Source organism: Rhinatrema bivittatum, chromosome 10 (assembly GCF_901001135.1).
Source record: "Rhinatrema bivittatum chromosome 10, aRhiBiv1.1, whole genome shotgun sequence".
In the NCBI taxonomy this organism is placed as follows: domain Eukaryota; kingdom Metazoa; phylum Chordata; class Amphibia; order Gymnophiona; family Rhinatrematidae; genus Rhinatrema; species Rhinatrema bivittatum.
In genome coordinates, this window is record NC_042624.1 from 76,091,011 (window position 1) to 76,114,294 (window position 23,284).

Here is a 23,284-nt window from a genome sequence, read left to right on the forward strand (position 1 = left end):
TGAGCAGGTGATGATGTTATTTGACGGAAAAGCTCTTTGAGTTTATAAAAAAAAAACACAAGTTTTCTGAGCATGTGTAGATTTTCCCGGGAGTCTCCTCTCTGTAAAAACTACACATTGTTCTTCTTAAGCCTTCAGACCAATTAAGATACTATTACCTAAATCAAAAAAGGCAGGGTCCTTTTCTGTTAGGCACCAGAAAAGTCTAGGCACAGGTGATATTCCCCCTCCAGTAAAAAGGGAGAATTATTGGTCTCTTTGGTGCCAAAACACTCAGGAGCCAAGACTGGCTCTTTTGGCACCAACAACACATTGTTGCACAGGAAAGTGCTTTCAGCATCATCTTTCTTTGGCGCAGTAACTCTGCCAGTACTGTCTACAAGCAAGGTTTTCACATCTTTGTTAGCACCAACTTCTTGGCACCAAGACTTAAATGTTCATTCTGACAGAATCCCGCATGAAAGGCTTCTAAGAAAACTAAAAAGTCATGGGATAGGAGGTGATGTCCTTTTGTGGATTGCAAGTTGGTTAAAAGACAGGAAACAGAGAGAGTAAGATTAAATGGTTAGTTTTCATAGTGGAAAAAGGTAAACAGTGGAGTGCCTCAGGGATCTGTACTTGGACCAGTGTTTTTTAATATATTTATAAATGATCTGGAAAGGGGTACGACGAGTGAAGTGATCACATTTGCGGATGACACACAGTTATGCAGAGTAGTTAAATCTCAAGCAGATTGTGATGAATTGCAGGAGGATCTTTAGACTGGAAGATTGGGCTTCCAAATGGCAGATGGAATTTGATGTGGACAAGTGCAAAGTGATGCATATAGGGAAAAATAACCCTGGTTGTAGTTGCACAATGTTAGGTTCTATCTTAAGAGTTACCACCCTATGCATGTAGTCGAGCATGGTGTGCGCTCAGTTGTGCATGCGGCTCAGTTGTGCACGCAGCTATGCGCAAGTCTGTATTGGACACGCACAAGTTAGGCGCATCGGCCATCTGTCCTACCCCGCGTGTACCCACCAGTTGAGAAGGGAAGATGGCACCCCCCCCCCCCCCCCCAAGGTCTCCACGTGTGTGGACCCTTGCACCAATTGGGGTCTAGCCCAACCAAGGCTGCTCAACCCGATCGGTGCTCCCTTTTTACTTCGCCCGAAGAAAGGAGAATTGGTACGGCAATCCGAGCTCTGGAGACCTGAATTTAAAGTTTTCTGCTTACCTGGTCTCTGCGCTTATCAATCGTGTGCCGGATGGTCTCCAGCTGCGGGGGGGGGGGGAGGGTTTTACCTTCAGTGTCGTGCTCTGTTATGCACCCGCCGCCTTTCAGCCACTCTGGGGGCTAAGTCCACGCCGGGAACCGGCTACCGGACCAAGGCACACATCTGAGGGATATTGGAAATCACCTCAGGAATTCTCAACTGGGGGAGAGACCCTTAGGTATCACCGCAGGAGAGCGGGGCTCGATCTTCTTTAAGGTAATTTTATTTTCTTGCTGTAATTTTCCTAACACTGTGCTAGTGTGTGGGATAGTGTCCACATCTGCTAGGAGATGGAGAGATACTGAGGAGCTGAGGTCACTGCAGGGGTATATCTAGGGTGACATCAGCTTTGAAACCTGACTCCCTCTGCCATCTGCTAGCTGAAGAGCACAATACCCACTGGTCCTGAGTCCATCTGTCTACACTAAGGAAAACAAAATTAGCTTATTGAGGCTACTTTTAAATTCTGAAGATTTCTTTACAATAAATACACTTCTCACAGACTCTTATGTATGTTGTGATCAGATTTTAAGCTACATGGAGGAGTACCATCTTCTATATAAGTTTACAGCACTGCATATGTGTAGTAATACTTAAAAATTAGTAGTATTAGTACTTTTTTTTTTATTTACAGTGAAATGCATGCTAAACATTTAGAAATTCTAATTGAGGTTTCTTGGCTTTATAGTAAGAATGAATGAACTCCAAATTAAAAAAATTCTGGAACGTTCTCCAGATACATGTGGCAAGGTCACATTACCCATATTAGTTATTTCATCAAGCTGCTGCTATCAGAATAAATATTATAAGTAATTAAACCTTTTCTGTGGTTAGAATAAATGCAGTCTATGTAGATACAGTTGTAAAATTGCCCCTGAATACTTTATAAAAATGTGGAGAGACTGATCATAATTCAGAAGTTCAGTGGTCATGAAATTTTCAATTTCTAGATACTTTAGCCAGTGAGAAACCAAGCTACTGATATTCAGGTACACCCCTTCTCTGTAAGCTAATGCTCCTTCAGAAGCAGCAGCTCAAAGATGGATTGGAAAAGGCTTTTCAAGTGACGGCATTTGTGTTATGATAATTTGAATTACCTCATATGTTTGATCTAGTGAATTCAGTGCCTCACCTAAGAAGCGATATCTGCTATAATAATGTGTCTAGGCAAATTGTGAGTTTTCTTAATTTTTCTGGAAGATTGATTTGTTATGCATAGCTATTAATTCACATGGTTGAGTGGTAATGCTTTTACTTTTGAGAGCGGTGCTCATAATTCCTTCCATATTGGCAGGAATGGCACAAGTGACGTCAGACTAAGTAGATCGTGTACTGTGTAAGAAGTAATGTGTAACATGCTTGGCAGTTCTCAAAGGGACCACAGAAGAGCTACAAAATTAGTCAGTCACCATTTATGTAGCTTACCACTCACACTGCATGGTGCATGGAGATTGAGAACCTTCTGCTAAATATGTCTCCATCTACCACAGAATTCTTGTTTTTGCAGGCTGAAGAAGCAAATGAACACTACAGAACCTGCATGGCAGAAATTGAAGAGAAGAGAAATGATTTAGAAAATTTCAAAAGTGATGTTTTAACACAACTTCGAAAACTTATCTATCAGTGTGATCTCACACTTAAAGCTGTAAGACATCATTCTTAACTACTACTATGCTACTAGATAGAAAGTTTCTATGTTCTCTCCTTTCCTGTCTAACCTTCCCTGTGGCCGCCTTCTCCCCTCAATGCTGTATAAGCTATTTTTTTTCTTTTCACCCTCTGGCTTTTTTTTCTCTCCTTTTCTCATTACTTGTCTTTTTCCCCTTTTCATATTATCTCTGTCAACCCTTTTCCGGTCATATGTGCAAAGTCTTCTTCTGCTTTGGAGAGGAACAATGTCCTTACTTGTGGGACAGGCTGGCTATCTTTTGATGCTTTGAGTGTAACAGCCCTGTGCTCTCCCATGATGGTTAAAAACAATAATAATGTGGTAAGGAAGTGCTCTCTAGGTTCTCTCTCCTGCTTTTACTTTCAGTAGATAGGAGTTGTGTATTACATGGAAATATGCATTACAAATCATACATAATGTTTTTATATTCTTGTTAGTACTAGGCCCTGGCAGAACTGTAGACAGGACAAGTGACCATAACACAACACTAAATTGAAAATACAACACCAACCAGTATTTATACTGTTTAAAAAAAAAAAAAAAAAAAAAAAAGTAGCATTGCCTTTTCTGTATTATAACAATGAGGTAAATTATTTCTAAGGGTGTGCTTTCAAAACTAGTATTATACAGATAAGAAACAGCATTGTCTTTGAACTGCACACTAAAATGAGCAAGACCCTTGCCCCAACTCTCAAATTAGTGTGCTCTAGTTCAACAGACTATTCTGATATACTGCCCAAGCTGAGATGCCTTAGATAATCTTTTTTGATATAACCTGGTAACTTTTCCCTTTTCCCTTCAACTCTTTCACTTTCTTCCAAAGGCTAGACAGAGTCCCAGTTTATCTATGGAGCATACTTATTGTTCTGGGCCAGAGTTTCTAGGACCCTGATTTAAGCGCTGCATCTGTAAAGACCCTGAGAAGCCATAAACACATATCACATCAAGCCAGTAGGATGATTTTATTTTAAATTGATGTATTCATTTATATTCCATGTATATCTGAAAAATCTTTTCTATCAAGTTGATTACAAAATAGATCATACATCTCATAGTTCAGCAAAATAAGCAGCAAACCATCTACACCAGGTAGAATATAATCCAAATAATTGGTAGAGAAAGGTAATTCAGAATATAAACTCTCCTCCAAAATAGCATCCGAGCATTATCCAGGGTTCTTGAGTGCTTCCAGGGAGAAGACATCCAGAAAAGACTTTAAGCCTGGAAACCTGGGTACTCCTGCATGGTATCACAGGTTATTAGACAAGCCTTGAGTACTATCCTCTTTAAAAAAAAAAAAAAATAAATAAATTTGAAATATAACTTTATTCAAACATGTGCAAAGGAATAGCAATAACTTTATTCTAGCACAGTTAAAAAGTTTTCCATTCCTTGTATCTTGCCACCATATAGCTGGACTAAATTCAGCCATACGAATGGGTGATGTCACTGGACAGCGCAGATGTAGAACATGCTCTCTCACTGCCACATTATTCTAAATTTTTTTCTTCTGCTGAGGCATCTTTTAATTCACTATCCATATCTTTTTTTTTTTAATTGATTTACAGGAAGAAACTATTTTTAGATTATGCCTTTTTAATTGGTAGCTCAGTGAGTACTGGAGGACTCAGTGAGGACTGGAGGACTATTACTTGTCCCCATAGGGCTTAAATCTAAGCTTGTACCTGAGGCAATGGAGGGTGGTGATTTGCCCAAGGTCACAAGGAGTATCAGCAAGATTTGAACCTACTCCAACCACTAGGCTACCTTTTTGGTCATTTTCATTGTTTTTTCTTCTCTTTTGTTAGTGAGTCTCTGGGGGAAAAAAATTTGATTTTTTTTTTTTTTTTTGCAATTGTCCATGTCTGGGAAGAAAAACTTCAAATAATATTGAAAGTGTAAACATAGGATGTCTCGCCTCAATTTCCACAAGCTATGTCTGCTGCATGGGCTCCTCCTATGGTGTGAGTAACTATGTAGTATGTAGAGGGATGTCCTCTCAAATATTCAACTACAAGGAGTTCAAACTGAAATATCAGTTATTCTGTCTGTCAGATTATAAAGAAAGGAAAACTTCTGAGAGACCAGGACCAAAAAGGAAAGTTCAGTGTCTTCCAAGCACAGAAGCTGTGATTCACTAGGCTCACACTGAGCAAAAAAGAAAAAAAAGAAATAGATCTATTTTGGCATAGAGAACATCCAAGAAGCAGTGCATCAAAAGTCCATCAGGACAGAAGAAAATGGCACCACCCACTTCTGTTGCCGATGTGTCTGTGCCATCAGCATTGACCTCCTCAGCATAATCATTTGCTCCCTTGGTGCAAAGATTACAGATCAAACGTTTCAGTGTTGAGACTATGGTTCAGTGTGAAAAAACTACACCATATCATAGAAACATGGAAGAAAAAGATCTGCACAACTATAAATCCTCCTGCTAGTAAGCATATTTCACTAGTCTTGGTACCAAAGTCAGGTATCTCTTCAGTGAGGCTTCTCCCTCCTGCACCTGAATACTATCTGTTCATGCAGAAATTATGATTTTGAGTTTTTTCATAGCTATATGAAAGATTACATCTTCAATGTCCTTCACTCATGGAACCTGTTTTTAGAAAAGTTTTCTGCTGACCTGGGATCAGTCTTGTATTCTACCTTTATCAGAAGATTCTTCAGAGTCAACGGGAAAAACTCAGATCTAGATCCTCAAGGGATAGATCCTAGTCAAGGAAACCTCCTCCTCTTCTAATCTATGATTCTGACTGTGATTCTCCTTTGTCTAATAGCTCTTATCCTTACCATTCTTTTGAGGGTCGCCTTCACCAGAGCCACCTAGGAGTACTGTTCCACCAGAAGACTTACCCTACTTTCCTTCTAAAAAAATGGCACAAATTATTCCATTCAGTTTACAGGAAGAAGCACAACCAAAGGAAGACTTCCCAGGCATGATATATAGTACTTCACGACCTTCAAACTAAAATGTCAGATGCCTCTCTCCACACTTCCAGTGGCTGAAAAATAGACCTGAAATATAAGGTTCAGCAATGTCCAGGACTTAAAATCCAACTCCCCCATGAATCTGTAATGGAGAAATCCACCTTAAAGAAAGCCAAGAAATCTAGAACACATGCCAGTATGCCACCGGACAAAGATGCTAAACTGCTGGGAAAAATGTTTGATCAGCAGTGTTAAAGCAGAATTTCAACCCATCAGTTCCAGAGAGTCCAATGTCTATACAGTAATCTGCAAAAAAATAAAGGATGCCTCTGCTAGTCTTGTCTACCATACAAGACAAGCTTGCTTCATCTCGAATGTGCAGAGCATTTAATTAGATCAGCTTATGTTTTTGATATAGTATCAAGATAATCAGCCATACCTATAGGAACTAAGAGATTTGATTAGCTAAAAGCTACAGGCCTCAGAGAGGACATGTGTGACAAGATGGCAGATACCCCCTGTTTTAAAGATGTTTTTGGGGACAATGTGAAAAGTGGTGAACCTTTGCAGACTTTAACCACAGTCACTATAAAACAGCATTCTTCTCTAAGGAAATACGACACAGCCCTTCAGAAGACAAATATTGCCCCCGCAGGATGAACTAGCCCTATCCTTAACATAGATGACACGACCAACAGCAGCAACTGCAGCACACCAGATCTCATGCTAGTGACAAAGCACGACAACAGATCTGCCCAACAATCCTTGCAAAAGTTGGGACTCAGTTTTTGATTGAAAGTTCTCATTCTTCCTCTTCCCTAGAACCTCTTCTAGTGGAGGGAGGATTTCAATTTTCTGACTACCAATGGGCTCATCACCACAGACATTTTGGTTTGTCAAGATAATTTGCATAGGATATTGCCTGAACTTTCAAGATCATTGAAGGAGGGAATCTGATTTCTGCAAGAGAGCCATCAACTAGGAGATCATATGCACTTAAGTTGAAGAAATTTTTCACTTGGTGCCAGGTCATCATCCCTAGATCCATCACTTGCCACCCTTTGATATCTTTGATATCTGTTCTCCATGTTTTCCTTGGGTCTGTGTACATCTGTGCTATTGCAGCTTACTACTCCTGTGTAGACTGAAAGCCGATCTCCATTCAACCATTGATCTCAAAGTTCATTAAAGCATTATGGCATATAAAACCCCCTGTCTCCAAGCCAGCTGTTCCATGAGATCTTACTGTTCATGCCCAGTTGATGAAACATTCATTTGAGCCGTTGGATTTTATTCCACTGAAGTTCCTGACCTGGCAAAGTGGCAATCGTTTTTTCTAGTAGAATCAGCGGGTTACAAGCGTACTTTATCTGCATTTTTTTCACAATAGCGGTGTACTCCCAGAATTCTTTGCTTTTCACATCAATCAAGCAATTGTCTTACTGACTTTTTTCCCCCCCAAAACCACATGCACAGAGGTGAGAACCCTTCATATATTGCACTGTAAGAGCTCACTTCCTGCACTGTAAGAGCTCACTACCTGCAAAGAACTTAAATGCATCAGCAAGCTTCCCAAAAGGATGGGAACAGCAGTGGCTAAATGCACTATCAAATTGGCTGGCGGACTGCATTGCACATTATGCCATTCTGGTCTCAAGATTACAGAACCTTCAAAGCCCATCAAGTGTAGGTCATGGTGGCTACTGGACATCTGAGAACTATTCCTATTAAAGATATCTTCAAAGCTGCAGCTTGGTAATCTGACATAGCTTTATATCCCCCTACCATCTGGGCAATCTTTCTTGAAATTACAATAAATTTGGGCACATGGCTCTGTGCAGCCTTCAAACAATAGTCCACACTCTACTGGGGAGCCAGGTTACTTATTCAGTAAGTGCTCCATGGTGCAACCCTCAGCTTGAAACTCCCCAGGTAGCATGGCTAATTCAGAGCTGTTTGAGAACAGAGAAAGTGGGTTTGCTTACCATAAATAGAGGTTCTCCATAGACAACAGGATGAATTATCCATGCTTAATACCCACTCTCATTCCTATAAATTCAACTAGTTAGCTAAAGCTAAATTCTACAAATGGGCTGAGTGGCTGACAGTGCAGCACTTGTGTGAGAACTTTTGCATAATCTCAGTAGAGCAAAAGCTCTACTGAGCTCATAGAGATGGGTCTGGTCGGTGACATTGGATGATGTTACCCACATATCATTGCTAATTCATCCTGCTTTCTATGGAGATCCCTGTTTACAGTAAGCAAACTCTTTTCTTTCTCGGAAAGCATTTTTTTATAGCAGTAACTTCAGCCTGCAGAATGAGCAAGCTTCAGGTCTTGGTAGTACATATGCGCTACACACAAATTTTCAAGAATAGGATAGTATTGAGAACTCATTCTAAGTTTCTACCTAAAATAGTTTCTCAGTTTCATTTGAATCTGGTCATAGTATTACCAGTGTTTTTCTGAAATCTCATTCCAACAAAGCTAAAGAAACTTGGACTGCAGAAGAACTCTTATTACACTTTGAAACATCTAAACCTTGCAAAAAAATCCTCGACTGTTTCTTTCCTACAATCCAATTAAACAAGGCCTACAGTTAAAAAGCAAGTCCTCTCCAGCTAGCTTTTTTTTTCTACTGCATGCTAATTCTGGCATTCCCCTTCCTAATAAACTAAAAACTCATCAGATATGAGCAACTTCAATAGCATACCTTCTCTCTGTTTCAATTACAGTAACATAGTATTGATGGCAGAAAAAGACCAAATAATCCATTCAGTCTGCCCAGCAAGGTCATCCCAAGCCTTATATATCAACAAAGGAACATTTTTACTCAGATCTAGAAAGCAGCCACCTATTCCTTTATCCACACCTTTGTCAAGCATTACTTTCTCGAAGAGGATGTTTAGTAGTAGTTTTGGTCAGGCAGTTCTTATTTATTTTATTTATTTATTTAAAATTTTTATATACCGACATTCATCAAGGATATCATATCGGTTCACATTGTAACGCAAAAACAAACGCACGGCATGGCGCTTTACATTGTTTACATAGTTCTTAAATTAACTATCAGCTTTAACTCTCCTTCCATCCTCTCTCCTATCAGGTTGTAATTTTTTCTTAACCAACAGACTACACAAATGCACCTCTCAACTTGGGAATCCCCACTTGTGTAGCTGAATTTAGTCCTGCTTGTTCACTGAAAAAGCAAAATTACTTACCTGTAACAGGCGTCCTCCATAAACAGGATCCCATCCTCTAATCCCACACAATCCCATCCTACTTCCCTTAAGAGTACAAGCTTAGCTTGTAAAATGACTGAGGACTCACACGGCAATAGCAACACAGGAACACCTGCCCATTATCAGAAAAATTTCTAGGTATTTTTGTTCCCTAAGAGCATGTTCTGTGTCTGTGCTGTCCAGTGACATCAACCATTTATCTGGTTGTTTTATCTTTCCATCTGCAGAGAACACATGTTACAAATAAGAAATGTTGCTTACACATTTGGTCATTCTAATTTTAATAATGTGAATTATGAGCAAAAAAAAACCCCCCATCTTTTTCAGATTCTGTTATGTTTATGGCTTCTCAGGGTCTTGAGTGATGTAGCACTTCAATCAGGATCTTAGATATTCTAGCCTATGAAAAATGTGTGTTCCATAGATAAACTGTGATTCTGTTCTTAACAATAAAAGATCATTAAAATATTCTAGCCTTTGTGAGAAACGAAAGTTAGAGGGGAAAAAAAGAGAAATTACCAGGTGTGTTTAAAAAAATAAATAAATAAAAATGATGTATTGCATCTCAGCTTGGGATGCACATTATCAAAATAGTTTCAAGTGGAGCACACTGATTAAAGAGTTGGAGAAGGGTGAATTTGGTGTGAAAATCGGATCATACTGTTTTGAGCCTGTTCCAGGTTTGAAAAGTAAAACTGTAAATTTAAGTAATGTACAGCTCGATACTGTAAGGCCGTGGTAGAAACAGTGCGGCAGTGTCAGGCGCACCCTTCCTCCCCGCACGCACAGTTCTCTTGACCTAGCGCCTGATACTCTCTTCTAATTGCATGCAAATGCATGCCGCGGCTGTGAAGTGATAGGGAAGGGTTATGCCCGCGCAACCCATTTTACTGTATAGGCGCTTAATACAGCACCTATACAGTCATTCACTGCCGGAGGCAGCCCCCACCGGCAGTGAATGAATGCGGCGAAAGCAGCCGGCTCCTCCGCCTGGATGAATGCGCGTCTGTGCGACCCGGCCTAGATTTAACACGCGACCCGCCGCCGGCCGTCTGAAACTAAAGCGCGTCCACCTGCCCCCGCTGCCGCCTGGAACAGGCGCCCACCCGCCCGCGGCCTAGATTTAACATGCGACCACCCGCCCCCCGGATCCCGCCGGCCGCCTGGACCCACGCGGCCCTCCGACAGGTATTTAAAATTTTATTTTTTTTTTCTGACAGGTTTTATGTGTCCCACAGCATTACATTTTCTCGATCATCTCTGTATCGCTTTTTTTTTTATTGTGTTTTATTGTTTTTGAGTATCTTAAGCGGTGTCGATGGATTTGTTACTAGACTCACAGTCCTAACACCTACTAGGGGGAGGTGGTAAACTAACACGTTAAGCCCGCGGCAAAACAGCGGGTTACTAAGGAGATAATATCAGCGCCCGTTACAGTATCGGAGGGGAATAGCTAATTCCTTCATTATACAGCTAATTCGTTCATTTACACATCATATACATGCTGCGTGCGGAAAGGGTTATGTGTCTATTTTACGAAGCGCTAAGGACACGTGAAACTGGAGACTGTATCGCTGGATCGCCTTACTCGTCTGTATTGTGCGCTCCCAGCACGTTACAGACGGGGAATCTTTAACCGCACGTTACTGTATCGACCTGGTAGTTGTGTGGTTAATTAACTTGCAAATAAATTGATTTCTAGCCTGGTTGGAAAACTGTTTAGTTCATATTAATTTGGAAGAGTTCTAGAATCCTCATGCAAAGTTTTGTTTTTTTTTTCATTTGCTAATTTGAACAGTTATCCCAGTAGCACAATCAACAACTAGAATAAAGAAGTATAATTTGTTTTCCTACTAGTTTGACTTATGCTAGCATGGTTGGGCATACAAGAAACCAGCTATTTAATCCATGCAATAGGGATCATGCGTGAAACTGATTACTTCTATATGAGCAAAGCAAAAAAACAAAAAATAAACTACTAGAGATGTAAATAGTTATTTAGTAACCCATACAAAGCTTCTCTTCACATCATTTACCAGAAATGAATAGATCTGTGATGTTTGAAACTACAAAATGAATGTATTTAAAACAATAGAACAGACTCAGTATAATTATCACTCATCATATTAAAGTAGTGTTGCTTTTTTATGATCTAAGGAAAAGGTCTGTTGCTTCTGCAGTAACACCAGAATCAGTGACATCTCTTTCAAAATATTTTGTGGATTCATTTTCATACAAAAAATGAAAATTCCTTCATTTGTCTTCATTTTATTCTTTCTGATATGTTCTGATCACCAGTTCAGTGTTAAAATATCCACTGGAGCAAAGATATGAAATGAGTAGGCAATAGCCTCTTGGTTCATTCTTAGTCCACTTTTTTAAACACATAGCTACTTTGACACTCTTCATTACTTTGATAATGAATTATGACTGCACCATAACTAGAAAGACTTTTGCTGATTTAAGCTGTGATTAGTGTGAAAATGGGTATTCTTGCCATAGCATGGATTGAGAAGGAGCTCCAGAAGGTGTATTTACAGTCAGTAGAATATTGCCATATAAAGAACTAAAGTCTTTAAATGCCATTATAATCTGTTTCTGTATTTAAGGCTGATCTTGCCAAAGACATTCTACTTCAGCTGATGGATTATAAATAAAACTGAATAGAGCAGGGGTAGGTCCTTGAGTGCTACAGGTCAGTCAGGTTTTCCAGATATCCACACTGAATATACATGAGATAGAAACATAGAAATGACGGCAGAAAAAGACCAAATGGTCCATCCAGTCTGCCCAGTAGGCTTATGATAGTATCTGCTGTGCCATATAGGTTACTCCTTGCTTATCTGTTTCCCAGACCATAAAGGTCAGGGCCCTCTGTTGCTGTTTGAATCCAATTCCCCGTTACCCCCTCTGCTTATCAGTTTCCTGCACTAGCCCTCGTTGATCACTGTTGAATCCAATCCCTTGTTATGCCTTGCTGTTGAAGCAGAGAGCAATGTTTGAGTTGCATCAAAGTATCAGTCTTATTGATTAAGGGTAGTAACCACTGCATCAGAAAGTTACCCCCATACTTGTTTCCCCTTGGTTGCGGAACGAATCCAATTCCCCTTTTCCCCCTGCCGTTGAAGCAGAGAGCAATGATGGAGTTGCATCAGCAGTATCAAGCCATCAAGTTACTCCATGCTTTCTTTTCTTCAATTCCACCCTTTAGCCTTTAGGGATCCACAGTATTTATCCCAGCCCTTTTGAATTCTTTCACTGTTTTGGTTTTCACCATCTCTTCCGGAAGGGTCTGATGAGCCACCCAGTCTGCCCAGAATGCTTATGCCAGTATCTGCTGCACTGTGCAAGTTATCCCCATGCTTATCAGTTTACTAGACCATAAAAGTCAGGGCCCTCGGATGCTGTTTGAATCCAGTTTCTTTTAACCATTGCCATGAAAGCAGAGAGCAATGTTTAAGTTGCATCAAAAGTATCGGACTTAGTGATTAAAGGCAGTAAGTGCTGCATCAGCTTCCTGTGGACGGTGTCCCCTCAGTGTGGCAGGTTAGTTTTAGCATTCAACCTTTTTCGCAGTTGATTCCCAGCGGCTTGCTTTTCCGTGACCACCGATCATCGGCCACTTGCCGGCTCATTTTCATGGCGTCATCTGGGTTTCACCGATGCCCCCAGTGCCCACTGACCAGGTCCATCACGGATCCGCATGAGGTTTGCCTTGGGAGCATCGTGTGACGTCAGAGGGTGTCAGCTGTGTGATCAGATGACCCCCAAGAGCCTTTGTGCTCGTCTCGACAAAATGGAGAAACTTTGGCCCCAAAAAGTCCACTCCATCTACCCCAGCTTTGGTATCCCAACACCCGGGGGTAGGGGGGAACTGCTGGATATGCTGTCCCTCTCGACTCTCCTGGCTGCTGCTTCCAGGGATCGGGGAGCCAGTGATCGGCCTTTGCCACTGTGTGTGCTGTCTCTTGTCATCGGGATCTTCCACTTCCTTGGTGCCGGGGAAAGACCGGCCGAGCACTGTGGGGAAACCCCGAAAGCATCACTGCCGGTCGCTGTCACACACGGCTCCAATTCCAGTGCTGCACCCAGTGGCTGCCGTGCTGCCATTAAAGAGGCCCCATCGTCCGGGAGTCCTAGGCATTACCCACCAAGATCGGTGCTGGACACGGAGCCGCCTCAGGGCTCCGAGAAGGCTCAGGTGACGCCTTGTCCCCTTACATCAGTCCTGTTTTCTCCAGACTTCCAGGAGGAGTTGGACTGCAGGGTGTGGTGCTCCGAGCCTCTGGAGCCGGATCCTGCACCATCTCAGTTGTCGCCCCTGCTCAAGCAACTGAACGTCCTACTTGGCACCTTTTCAGATGCAGCCGGTGCCCAAGGGACCATCGGTTCCCCAGCAGTCACAGATACCCTCCTTGGGAGTGATTCCCATCATTGGGTCCTCCGAGGAGGAAGACATGCACAGACTGCCAACACTGTCCAGTACTTTGGTCCCGAGGCCACAGTTTTTCGAGCCTGTGCCCAGGTCATCTGGCCTCCCACGGCCATCAGCGCCCTCCCTGCTGCCAATGTGTCCTAGGTGTCCTAGGGTCCCTAGATGCCCAGACTGAAAGGTTTGGACAAGCCTCACCCACGCAGGCCCCCTTGGGAACCTAAATGAGGAGGGCCGGTACAATCCATAGAGAGATGACTCTTCTGAGTCGTCTTCTGAAGACTCTGGTGACCACCTCTCGGAGTCTTCACCACCAAAGGAAAGGCTTCAGTCTCTCCTGGAGGACCTCTCCTTTGCGGGGTTTGTCAAGGCCATGGCCGAAGCCATTCCCTTCCAACTCCTGAGGAGGATGCATGACATAAAGATGCTAGAAGTTCTCCAGTTTGTGTATGCACCTAAGTAGATAGTGGCTATTCCTGTCCACGACATCTTTAAAGATCTTCTCCTTAGGATGTTGGAACACCACTTACCTGGTAAGTGGTGGTTTTGAGAAACCCTATCCCCCCCACCAATCTATAGTGGTGGAGTCAGCTGTCAAGAAGGCCAAGCATTCCTGCAACCATTCCTACACACCCCCCCCCCCCCCCCCCCCCCCCCCCGGGGTGAGAACATAAGGAGCTTGGATGCCTTAGGTAGGAAGGTCAGGGCGCTATGCTTATTGCTTATATCACCTCCTACTAGTTATACATGACTCAGTACAACAGTAACCTGTGGAAGCAGATCCAAGAGCTTGCAAAACTGCTGCAGCAGCATCAGGAGTTGTTCTCCCTATTGTACAACAGGGCCTGGAATTCGGAAAACATAAGGTGAGATCCATCTATGATGTTTTTGAAGCAGCAGCCCTGGCGATCGCGATGGGCATCTATGCCCATAGGATGGTCTGGTTCTGTGCTTCCGACCTTCATCCAGAAGTCCAAGAGAAATTGGCTGACCTCCCTTTTACAGATGGGAAAAATCTTGTCAGGGATGTGGTAGCCCAGCTGAAGGATCACCATGAAACCCTTCAACAGCTGTCTGCTAGTGCTTCTGACCCACCTTACTCTGCCAGGAAATCTTCCCAACCAAGTTCCAGGAAGTCCTTCTATAGGCAGTGAAAGTATTATCCTCCAGCCATCCAGACTTGCATGTCCCATGCTGGTTCCAGAGGTTGCTCCCATCAGCAGCAAACTCCCAGGGCCCAGCAGGCCTGACTACGGGGTTTTGACTGGAGGCGAGGGAGCGGGAATCAGTGCATCGTATCCCTGGCACATGATCCCCTGGTCGGGGGCAGGCTTCTTGGCTTTGCCCACCGCAGGATGCTCATCACCTCAGACAGGTGCGTTCTCACCATCATTCGCCAGGAGAATCGTCTAAACTTCAGAGAAGTCCCGACACTTCCCCATGTCCATCGTGGGGTTTGTCCGTCCTGCAGGATATACTTCTAACGGAACTCTTCGCTCTTCTAGCAGCGGGAGCGGTAGAACTCGTTCCCTGTCATCAGCAAGGGGCGGGGGTTTTATTAGAGGTATTTCCTGATCCCAAAGAGATCTGGGGGCCTGTGCCCATTCTTGATTTTAGGGCCTTGAACAAGTTTCGCCACAGGGAAAAGTTCAAGATGGTCTCTCTGGGCACTCTGATACTGCTCCTCAGGCGAGGAGACTGGCTCTGTTCCCTCGATCTCCGACGCCTACACTCACATCGCCATCCTCCCGAGGCACAGGAAGTACCTCCGCTTCGTGGTGGGGCAAACTCACTACCAGTGATTACGGCCGTCAAGGTTTATCGTCAGCTCCTCGAGTCTTCACCAAATGCCTGGCAGTGGTTGCAGCGCACCTCAGATGTCGGGGGTACATGTGTTCCCCATACCTAGATGACTGGCTGGTCAAAACTCCTGTGGAGGAGCATTGAGCGCTTTGACCCTTACCATGCAGGTTCTGAACTTTTTGGTATTTATCAACTACCCAAAGTCCAAACTCTGCCTCTCTCCCCAGCTGGGTGTCATAGGAGCCAGGCTGGACACGACTCAGGTGAGGTCATTTTTGCCCCACGATCAGGCTCTCGCACTGTCCTCGCTGGCGGCCTTGGTGGGCAGCAGTCAGCAGGTAACTGCTCACCTACTGCTTTGATTGCTGGGCCACATGGCAGCTTCTGTCCATGTCACCCCCTTGGCCCGCCTCTGCATGCGCAAGACACAATGGACTCTCTGCAGTGGCAGAAGGCATCCCAGGACCTCAGAACTCGTCTCTCCATCACTCAGCCCCTGAGGAATTCCCTGTCCTGGTGGGAGAATCTCTCCAATCTGGAACAGGGGGTCCTTTCCCAACCTGTGCTACCTCAAATAGTCCTTACCACCGATGCCTCCCCCCATGACTGGGGGGGCGCAAGTGGTCGGCCTCCACATACAAGGGAACTGGATAGCTCAGGAAACTTGGTACCAGATAAACTTCCTGGAGCTTCAGGCGATCCACTACACTGTTTGGGTGTTTCAGGATCGGATGTTCCACAAAGCAGTCCTGATTCAGACAATCAGATAGCAATGTGATATATTTCTCAAGCAGGGAGGCACACAGGATTGTTCTTCCTGTCAGGAGGCGGTGCTGATCTGGGCTTGGGCTCTGTCACAGGGCATGTCCCTAAAAGCGATGTACCTGGCTGGGGTGTTCAACATATTGGCGGACCACCTGAGCTGCTCTTTCTGGCCGCATGAATGGTCCTTAAATCCGGCAGTAGCAGCCTGGATTTTCCACTTGTGGGGAACTCTGGATGTGAATCTCTTCGCCTCCCCCCCCCCCCCCCCTTACAATTGCAAGGTGAGCAACTTCTGCTCCCTCTTCAGGAAGGACGAATGCCCAGCCTCTGATGCCTTTGCCCGCCATTGGGACACAGGTCTCCTTTACGTGTATCCTCCTCTTCCGCTTCTCATGAGGATTCTTAAGAAGCTCCAACGGGACCAGGGGGATCATTTTTCTACTGGCGCTGTACTGGCCCAGGAAAGTCTGGTTCCCTCTTCTCCAAGATCTGTCAATCAGGACTCCCATCAGCCTGGGGACTGCACCTGACCTGATAACTCAGGACAAGGGCACACTGCCCCATTCAGACCTCCGGGCATTTGCCTTGATGGCTTGAATGTTGAGTGCTTCAGTCCCTGAACCTGATAACGTGTCCCAGGTGCTGGTGGCCTCAGGAAGTCTTATAAGTTGAAGTGAAAGAGGTTCTTAGCCTGGTGTGGGGAACAGGACTTAGATATGTTCACTTGCCCAGTGCCAAGATTTCTGGATTACCTGTAGCACCTTTCCGAGGCTGGACTAAAAACCACCTTGGTCAGGGTCCATTTGAATGCAGTCAGTGCTTACCATAGTGGGGTAGCTGACGCACCCATCTTGGTTCAGCCCAAGGTAGGTCGCTTTATGTGGAGCCTGCTTCAGCTAAAGTCCTCTCTTCAGCCTCCTGTTGTGTCCTGGGATTTCAACATCGTATTGGCGCAGCTCATGCATCCTCCTTTTGCACCTATGCGCTCCTGTGAGTTGAAATTCCTCACCTGGAAAGTCTTTTTCCTGGTGGTGGTTACTTTGGCTCGTAGGGTAAGCGAGCATCAGGCTATGTACCCGCCCTATACAAAATTCTTTCATGATCGTGTGGTCCTGCATACGCATCCCAAGTTCCTGCCGAAGGTCGTGACTGCTTTTCACATCAACCAGTCCATTGTGTTGCCCACCTTTTTTCAGAGGCCCCATTACCACCAAGGGAAACGGGCTCTACATACCTTGGATTGCAAAAGAGCTCTGGCCTTCTATTTAGAATACACAGCAGGCAATAGGCAGTCTGCCCAACTGTTCATATCTTTTGACAAGAACAGAATGGGAGTTTTGATGGGCAAACAGACCTTATCCAACTGGCTAACAGACTATATCTCATTCTGCTATGCACAATCAGATCTTCATCTAGAAGGCAGAGTTAAGGCTCACTCTATAAGGCTATGGTGGAGTCTGTGGCCCACTTACAGGCAGTCCCCGACATTGAAATCTGCAGGGCTGTGACATGGAGTTCCCTACACATGTTCACCGCCCATTACTGCTTGGACAAGGATGGTAGATTCGTCCAATCTGTCCTACGCAAGCTCTTCGAGACTTGAACCCAACTTTTCCTACCAAAAGCCCCCTGGAAGTTTAAACCAAATCTTTTTCCTACCATCCTCAGTTGTTGTTGTGCCCGTTGGCAGCTTGTTTGGTACCTGTTGGTCTTGGTTGTTGCCAGGAACAGTCTGGAGCTTGGTATTCACCCATCTGTGAGGACTACCATCCTGCTTGTCCTAGGAAAAAGAGCAGTTGCTTACCTGTAACAGGTGTCCCCCCTAGGAGAGCAGGATGTTGGTCCTCACGAAACCCGCCTGCCATTCTCCTTCGTTTTTGTTTTATGTTTTTTGCGAGTATTTTTCTGTTACGAGACTGAAGGGGATCTCGCATAGATGCATGGATAGTGGCATGCTCAGGGTACCAGTCAGCTTCTAGAAAATTTGACAAAAGTTTTCCATGCCAGGCTCTATCTGATGTCACCCATCTGTGAGGACTAACATCCTGCTGTCCTAGAGGTATACCTGTTACATGTAAGCAACTGTGCTTTATCAAGTCTTGCTTTTTTTTCCTTGATAAAAATCATTCTATTAAAATAATGTAGCGCCTTGGTCCCCATTTTTTAAATTAGATGCAAATGCTTTTGGAGACCCTGACCTAGTGTAAAAAAAAAAAAATAAGGCAGGTAACTTTATGTTAAGAAAATGGTTTATTTTTAAAGACCTTGGACAAGCTACGAAACTTAAAGGGTAATTTTCAAAAAGGGACTTCTGTGGGTAAAATATTTTACTCTCAGAAATTGAATTTGCATAATTAACAGCCTGATATGCAGATAAACTTACACGTGTATATTATGTTTGCTTGTAAGTTTACCTGGACTGAACACAGGTGTGTGTGTGTTTTATGGGGGCAAGGCTAAGGGGTTTTCACTTAAGCACATACTTTTGTATTTTCAAAAATATTTCTGTGCACAATTTAACAGATGTAATTGTGTGTGGTTAATTTTGTTGGGATATGCTTGTATGCATATACTTTCCCTTTCAAAACTAGTGTAACTTATGATTATAATTGTCATCTCATTTATGCAGGCTAACAAACATCACCAAAAGATGCAGATTCCTAGTTGATGATTAAGCCAGGCTTTTAATGCATTTACCAGTCAACATAAAAATCTAATGATTGTTGAGGGCCACAATTGATCTTTTAAACAGTTATTTGTCCACAGTCTGGGTCATAACTAGACATTTGAGTGCCCAGTGCAAAGTTAGAATATACAACCCTTTTCTTCAAGTTCTGCTGAATAATTCTCCCTTCAGTAAAGAGGGAGCAAGTCTAGTTCTTCAGTGCCAAAGGACACTAGCGCCATGCTGCCACACACCCATCTGTGTAGAGAGAGACCAGATGGTGCAAGATGCAGGACAGACACAGTCAGCTGAGTCTCTCTTCTGCTCAGATATTCTATTGGCACTCTTGACTAGCAAAGGCAGTGCAACCTTATTGATGCCAAAATCATCTTGGTATTAAGATAAATCTTTTGGCAAAGAAAAGCCAAAATGAACAAATTTGGATAAGGTTCTGCCTACCAAACCAAAATATTCCATTAGCTATATCAATTCGTGTTCCTTGACCCATCCACCAGGAACCAAACTACCTAGCTTTCTGAAAAAAAAAAAAAAGGCATGGCTATTTAACCAGGTCTTTCCCTATCCAGCTCCTTATAATTAGTTTTTTCAGTCGATAAGCAAGGCATTCACCCATGCATAGTGGGTGACGTCATCCATGATGTCACGAAGGCGGAGCTTTCTCTCTAAGCTTGAAGTGCGCATGAGTACGATTTCCCGCGCTCCTTGAGCTTCTCTGATTTTGTTTTCTGCGGCACTGCACGGACGTGTAGAGCTCTCTCTCTCTCTAGACAAAACTTCAAATTCGACGTAGGGACTGTGGGGAAAATGGCCCTGCTGGCCAGAAGACAGAGGGCAGTAAAAATGGAGAGGTTGCGGCATTCTTCTCCAGTGAGTAAAAGATCAACAAAGTCCTCCTCGGGTAAGCAGAAACCCCAGTCCGAGACTTCTTGATGCGCGCATTCGGCCTCGGAGGGCAGTGCGCTGCAGATTGCGTCGAGCGCCACTTCTGGCACGACACATGCGCCATTGAAACCTGCGTCGAGTCATCCTCGTTTGACGCATGCGTCGACTGCGACGCATCACGATGCATCCAAAAGGGCTACGACGCATCACAATGCATCTGAAAAAAATATGACTCATCTCACTCATGGTTATAAGCCAACTCGTACTACTCCAGAGGTCCCAAAATTAACACCTGGGCTACCTGAACAACCAAAAAAATCAACATCAGACAAAACATGTTACACCTCCATCTGAAGCATCTTCAGCCAGATCTGCTCCACAGCATTCTGCATCTTTACATGAAGATCACCACTCTCCTTCCTCGGTATTATCAGACCTTATAATCAAGGAACCAGCTGGGAATTGGGATTCATCACCGGATATACTTCCTCATCCGCGTCCAAAAAAGAAACCATCATCTCCAATACCAAAAACACAGATAAAGCGTCTTAAGAAATCTAAAAGGCCGACTGACCATCCTTCTTGCCCAATGGCTGAAGAAACAATGTTTCAAATCACTTCTCTATTGCATAGTTTTTTCCAGGGATTACCTCCGGCTCCAAATATTCTCCCACAGGTTCCTCAAGATTCTGCATCTCCAAATATTTCTCCTCCAAATCTACCCTCTCTGACACATACCATTTCTTCTGTGTCATCCAAACACACAACTTCTCCAGTTTTTTTTCTCCCCATCATCTCCAGGGAGTTCAACGGGTATCCCTTCAGACCCTCCACAAGTTACCTCAGCCAACATCACCTCCTGAAGATCTTACTTCTAAATTCTTGGAGAAGCTAGGTTTAGCTCTTAACATAGAGACTCGCAAACTTCCAGACCCGAGATCGGAAACAATGGGAATTCTGCAAATATTAGATGTTCCACCTGAGCCAACTGCTCTCCCCTCAAATCAAATTCTAGAGGGCCTCATGGACAAGGCATGGGATACCCCACTCCTCCTGACCCCGGTTTCCAAAAAACTGGATTTAAAATATAGAATGCAAAAGACATCCTACTATTCGAATGTGAAAGTCCCTCACAATTCAATAGTTGTAGAATCGGCGATGAAGAGAACCAAAAAGACCAGGCTTTACTCTAATACACCTCCAGGGAAAAATAATAAGCTGTTGTATGATTTTGCAAAAAAGATTTATCAACATTCAATGCTGACTTCTCACATTAATCACATCAGTTTTATATTATACAATATCTTTTCAACTGTATGCAAAAACTACAGCCTTTACTACATACTGCACAAGGAAACTCTGCCTTGCCTCAGCCATTTCTAGATTTACAGGAAGGTCTACGTCACTTTCTGCACAATTCGTATGAAGCCTTTGACACTTCGGCACAGCCATCTGCGACTTCGGTCTCAGCCAGACGTCTCGCATGGCTTCGAGCCAGCAGTATACGGGATGACGTTCATGACCGCCTGGCTAATCTACCATGTAGGCCAGACAATTTATTTGGAGAGAAATTACAGGAGACTGTATCTTTAATTAAAGAACCGAATATTGCGGTTCAGTCTTTGGCGGCTCCTTTAGACACGCCATCTCCGTCCAGGCATTATTTTCCCCAATATAAAAGAGGTTTTTATTACAGAAGACCATACCGTTACTATCAGCCCTAACAATCTAATTATAGGCCTCAGCCTTTCCAGCAACAACTGTCTCAATCTCAATCACAGGGACAAAGGCCTCAAAAACCTCAGGCTGCTCAACAGCCGTCTAAACAGTCTTTTTAAGTTCACCTGCCACAACAGCAGTTTCTGTAGGGGGAAGACTTTCTTTGTTCCATTCCCAATGGTCCCATATCACCACGGACCAATGGGTGTTAAGTATTATATCACAGGGATACAGTCTGCGTTTCAACTCAATCCCAATGCTTCCTTATTTCATTGAACTCAAGACTCCATTGGTTCAAATTCCATCGCTCCTGACGGAAATTTCAGTCCTCCTTCAACAGAAGGCTATCCGATCGGTGCCTTCCAATCAAATGGAGAACGATTTCTATTCCCAATACTTCCTCATTCCCAAGAAATCAGGAGGCCTTCGTCCTATTTTGGATCTTCGAGCACTCAAATATCTGGTAAAAGAAAGATTCAAGATGACCTCTCTCAAGACAGTCCTCCCTTTTCTCCAAATGACTGGATGTGCTCACTCGATCTAAAGGATGCTTGCACTCTCATCCCGATTCACAAACATCGTTGGCGATACCTCTGTTTTCAAGTGGAGAACCAACGCTACCAGTACCAAGTACTTCCCTTTGGCCTCTCCTCAGCCCCAAGAGTCTTCACAAAATGTCTTGCTGTTGTTGTGGCACACTTACACAAATAAGGCATAAATATTTTTCCTTATCTAGACGACTGGTTAATTGTATCTTACGATGCCCAGTTGCTACAAAGTCACATAGAACGCACACTCCTCTGTCTGGAAAGCCTGGGTTGGATAATAAACTATGAAAAATCTCAGCTACATCCAACCTAAAACAATCAATTCATAGGGGCAATCATTCAAACCCCACTTTCCAGAGCTTTTCTTCCTCCAGAAAGAATCCACATCTTGCAGTCTCTTGCTCAGACTCTTATTACATCGGAAAACAGTTCCGGCTCGTCACATTATGGTGCTACTAGGTCATATGGCCGCAGCGATACATGTCCAAAACACTCGACTTCACATCAGATGGCTCCAATGGGGCCTAAAATCTCAATGGAATCAACTCACTCAACCACTTGTCTCACAGGGTACAGATCATGAACTCCATGAAAAACATCCATTGGTGGATTCAACCATTTATCTTGAAGGAAGGGAGCCCATTCCAGAACCCCCCCTCACCAACTCATTCTCACCACGGATGCTTCAACAAAGGGATGGGAAGCACATCTCCTCCATCTACAAACTCTGGGACTTTGGTCTTCAGACGAACAAAGCTTTCAAATAAATTTGTTAGAACTCAAAGCAATAAAAAATCCCCTGCTGGCGTTTGACATGGATACGGGGAAAATCTGTGATCCACACAGACAATCAAGTAGCGATGTTTTATATAAACAAATAAGGCGGATCCGGTTTCTTGACTCTTTGCAAGGAGGCGATTCAGATATGGGAGTGGGAGGAACAAAACAATCTCCCTTCAAGCATCCTACCTCCCAGGCCTTGCGAATACCAGAGCGGACAAACTCAGCAGAGTTTTCCATCCACATGAGTGGTCGCTGAATCAAATAGAAGCACACAAGATCTTCACGTCCTGGGGTACTCCAGACATAGACCTTTTTGCATCGGAAGAGAACCGGAAGTTGAAAAAAGTTTGCGCTCTACTTCCCAGTAGATACAGAACGTCGCAGGATGCATTCCTAATTCTGTGGAACACAGGTCTGCTATACGCTTTTCCTCCCATTCCGCTAATCTCGCACACAATCCAGAAATGTATGGCGGACTTAATCCTCATAGCACCTGCGTGGCCGAGACAGCCATGGTATGCCTATCCATCTATCCATAAAACCCCCAATAACTCTAGCAAAGGA

At 43.8% G+C, this 23,284-nt stretch overlaps 1 protein-coding gene across 1 annotated transcript in view; it reads left to right on the forward strand.

Annotated features, from left to right (window-relative positions):
• Positions 1 to 23,284, forward strand: part of ARHGAP29 (Rho GTPase activating protein 29) — a 291,858-nt gene that overhangs the window by 159,548 nt on the left and 109,026 nt on the right. Inside the window, 1 exon segment of the mRNA XM_029617439.1 lies at positions 2,767 to 2,904. Within this exon segment, the coding sequence (XP_029473299.1) occupies positions 2,767 to 2,904 (138 nt within the window).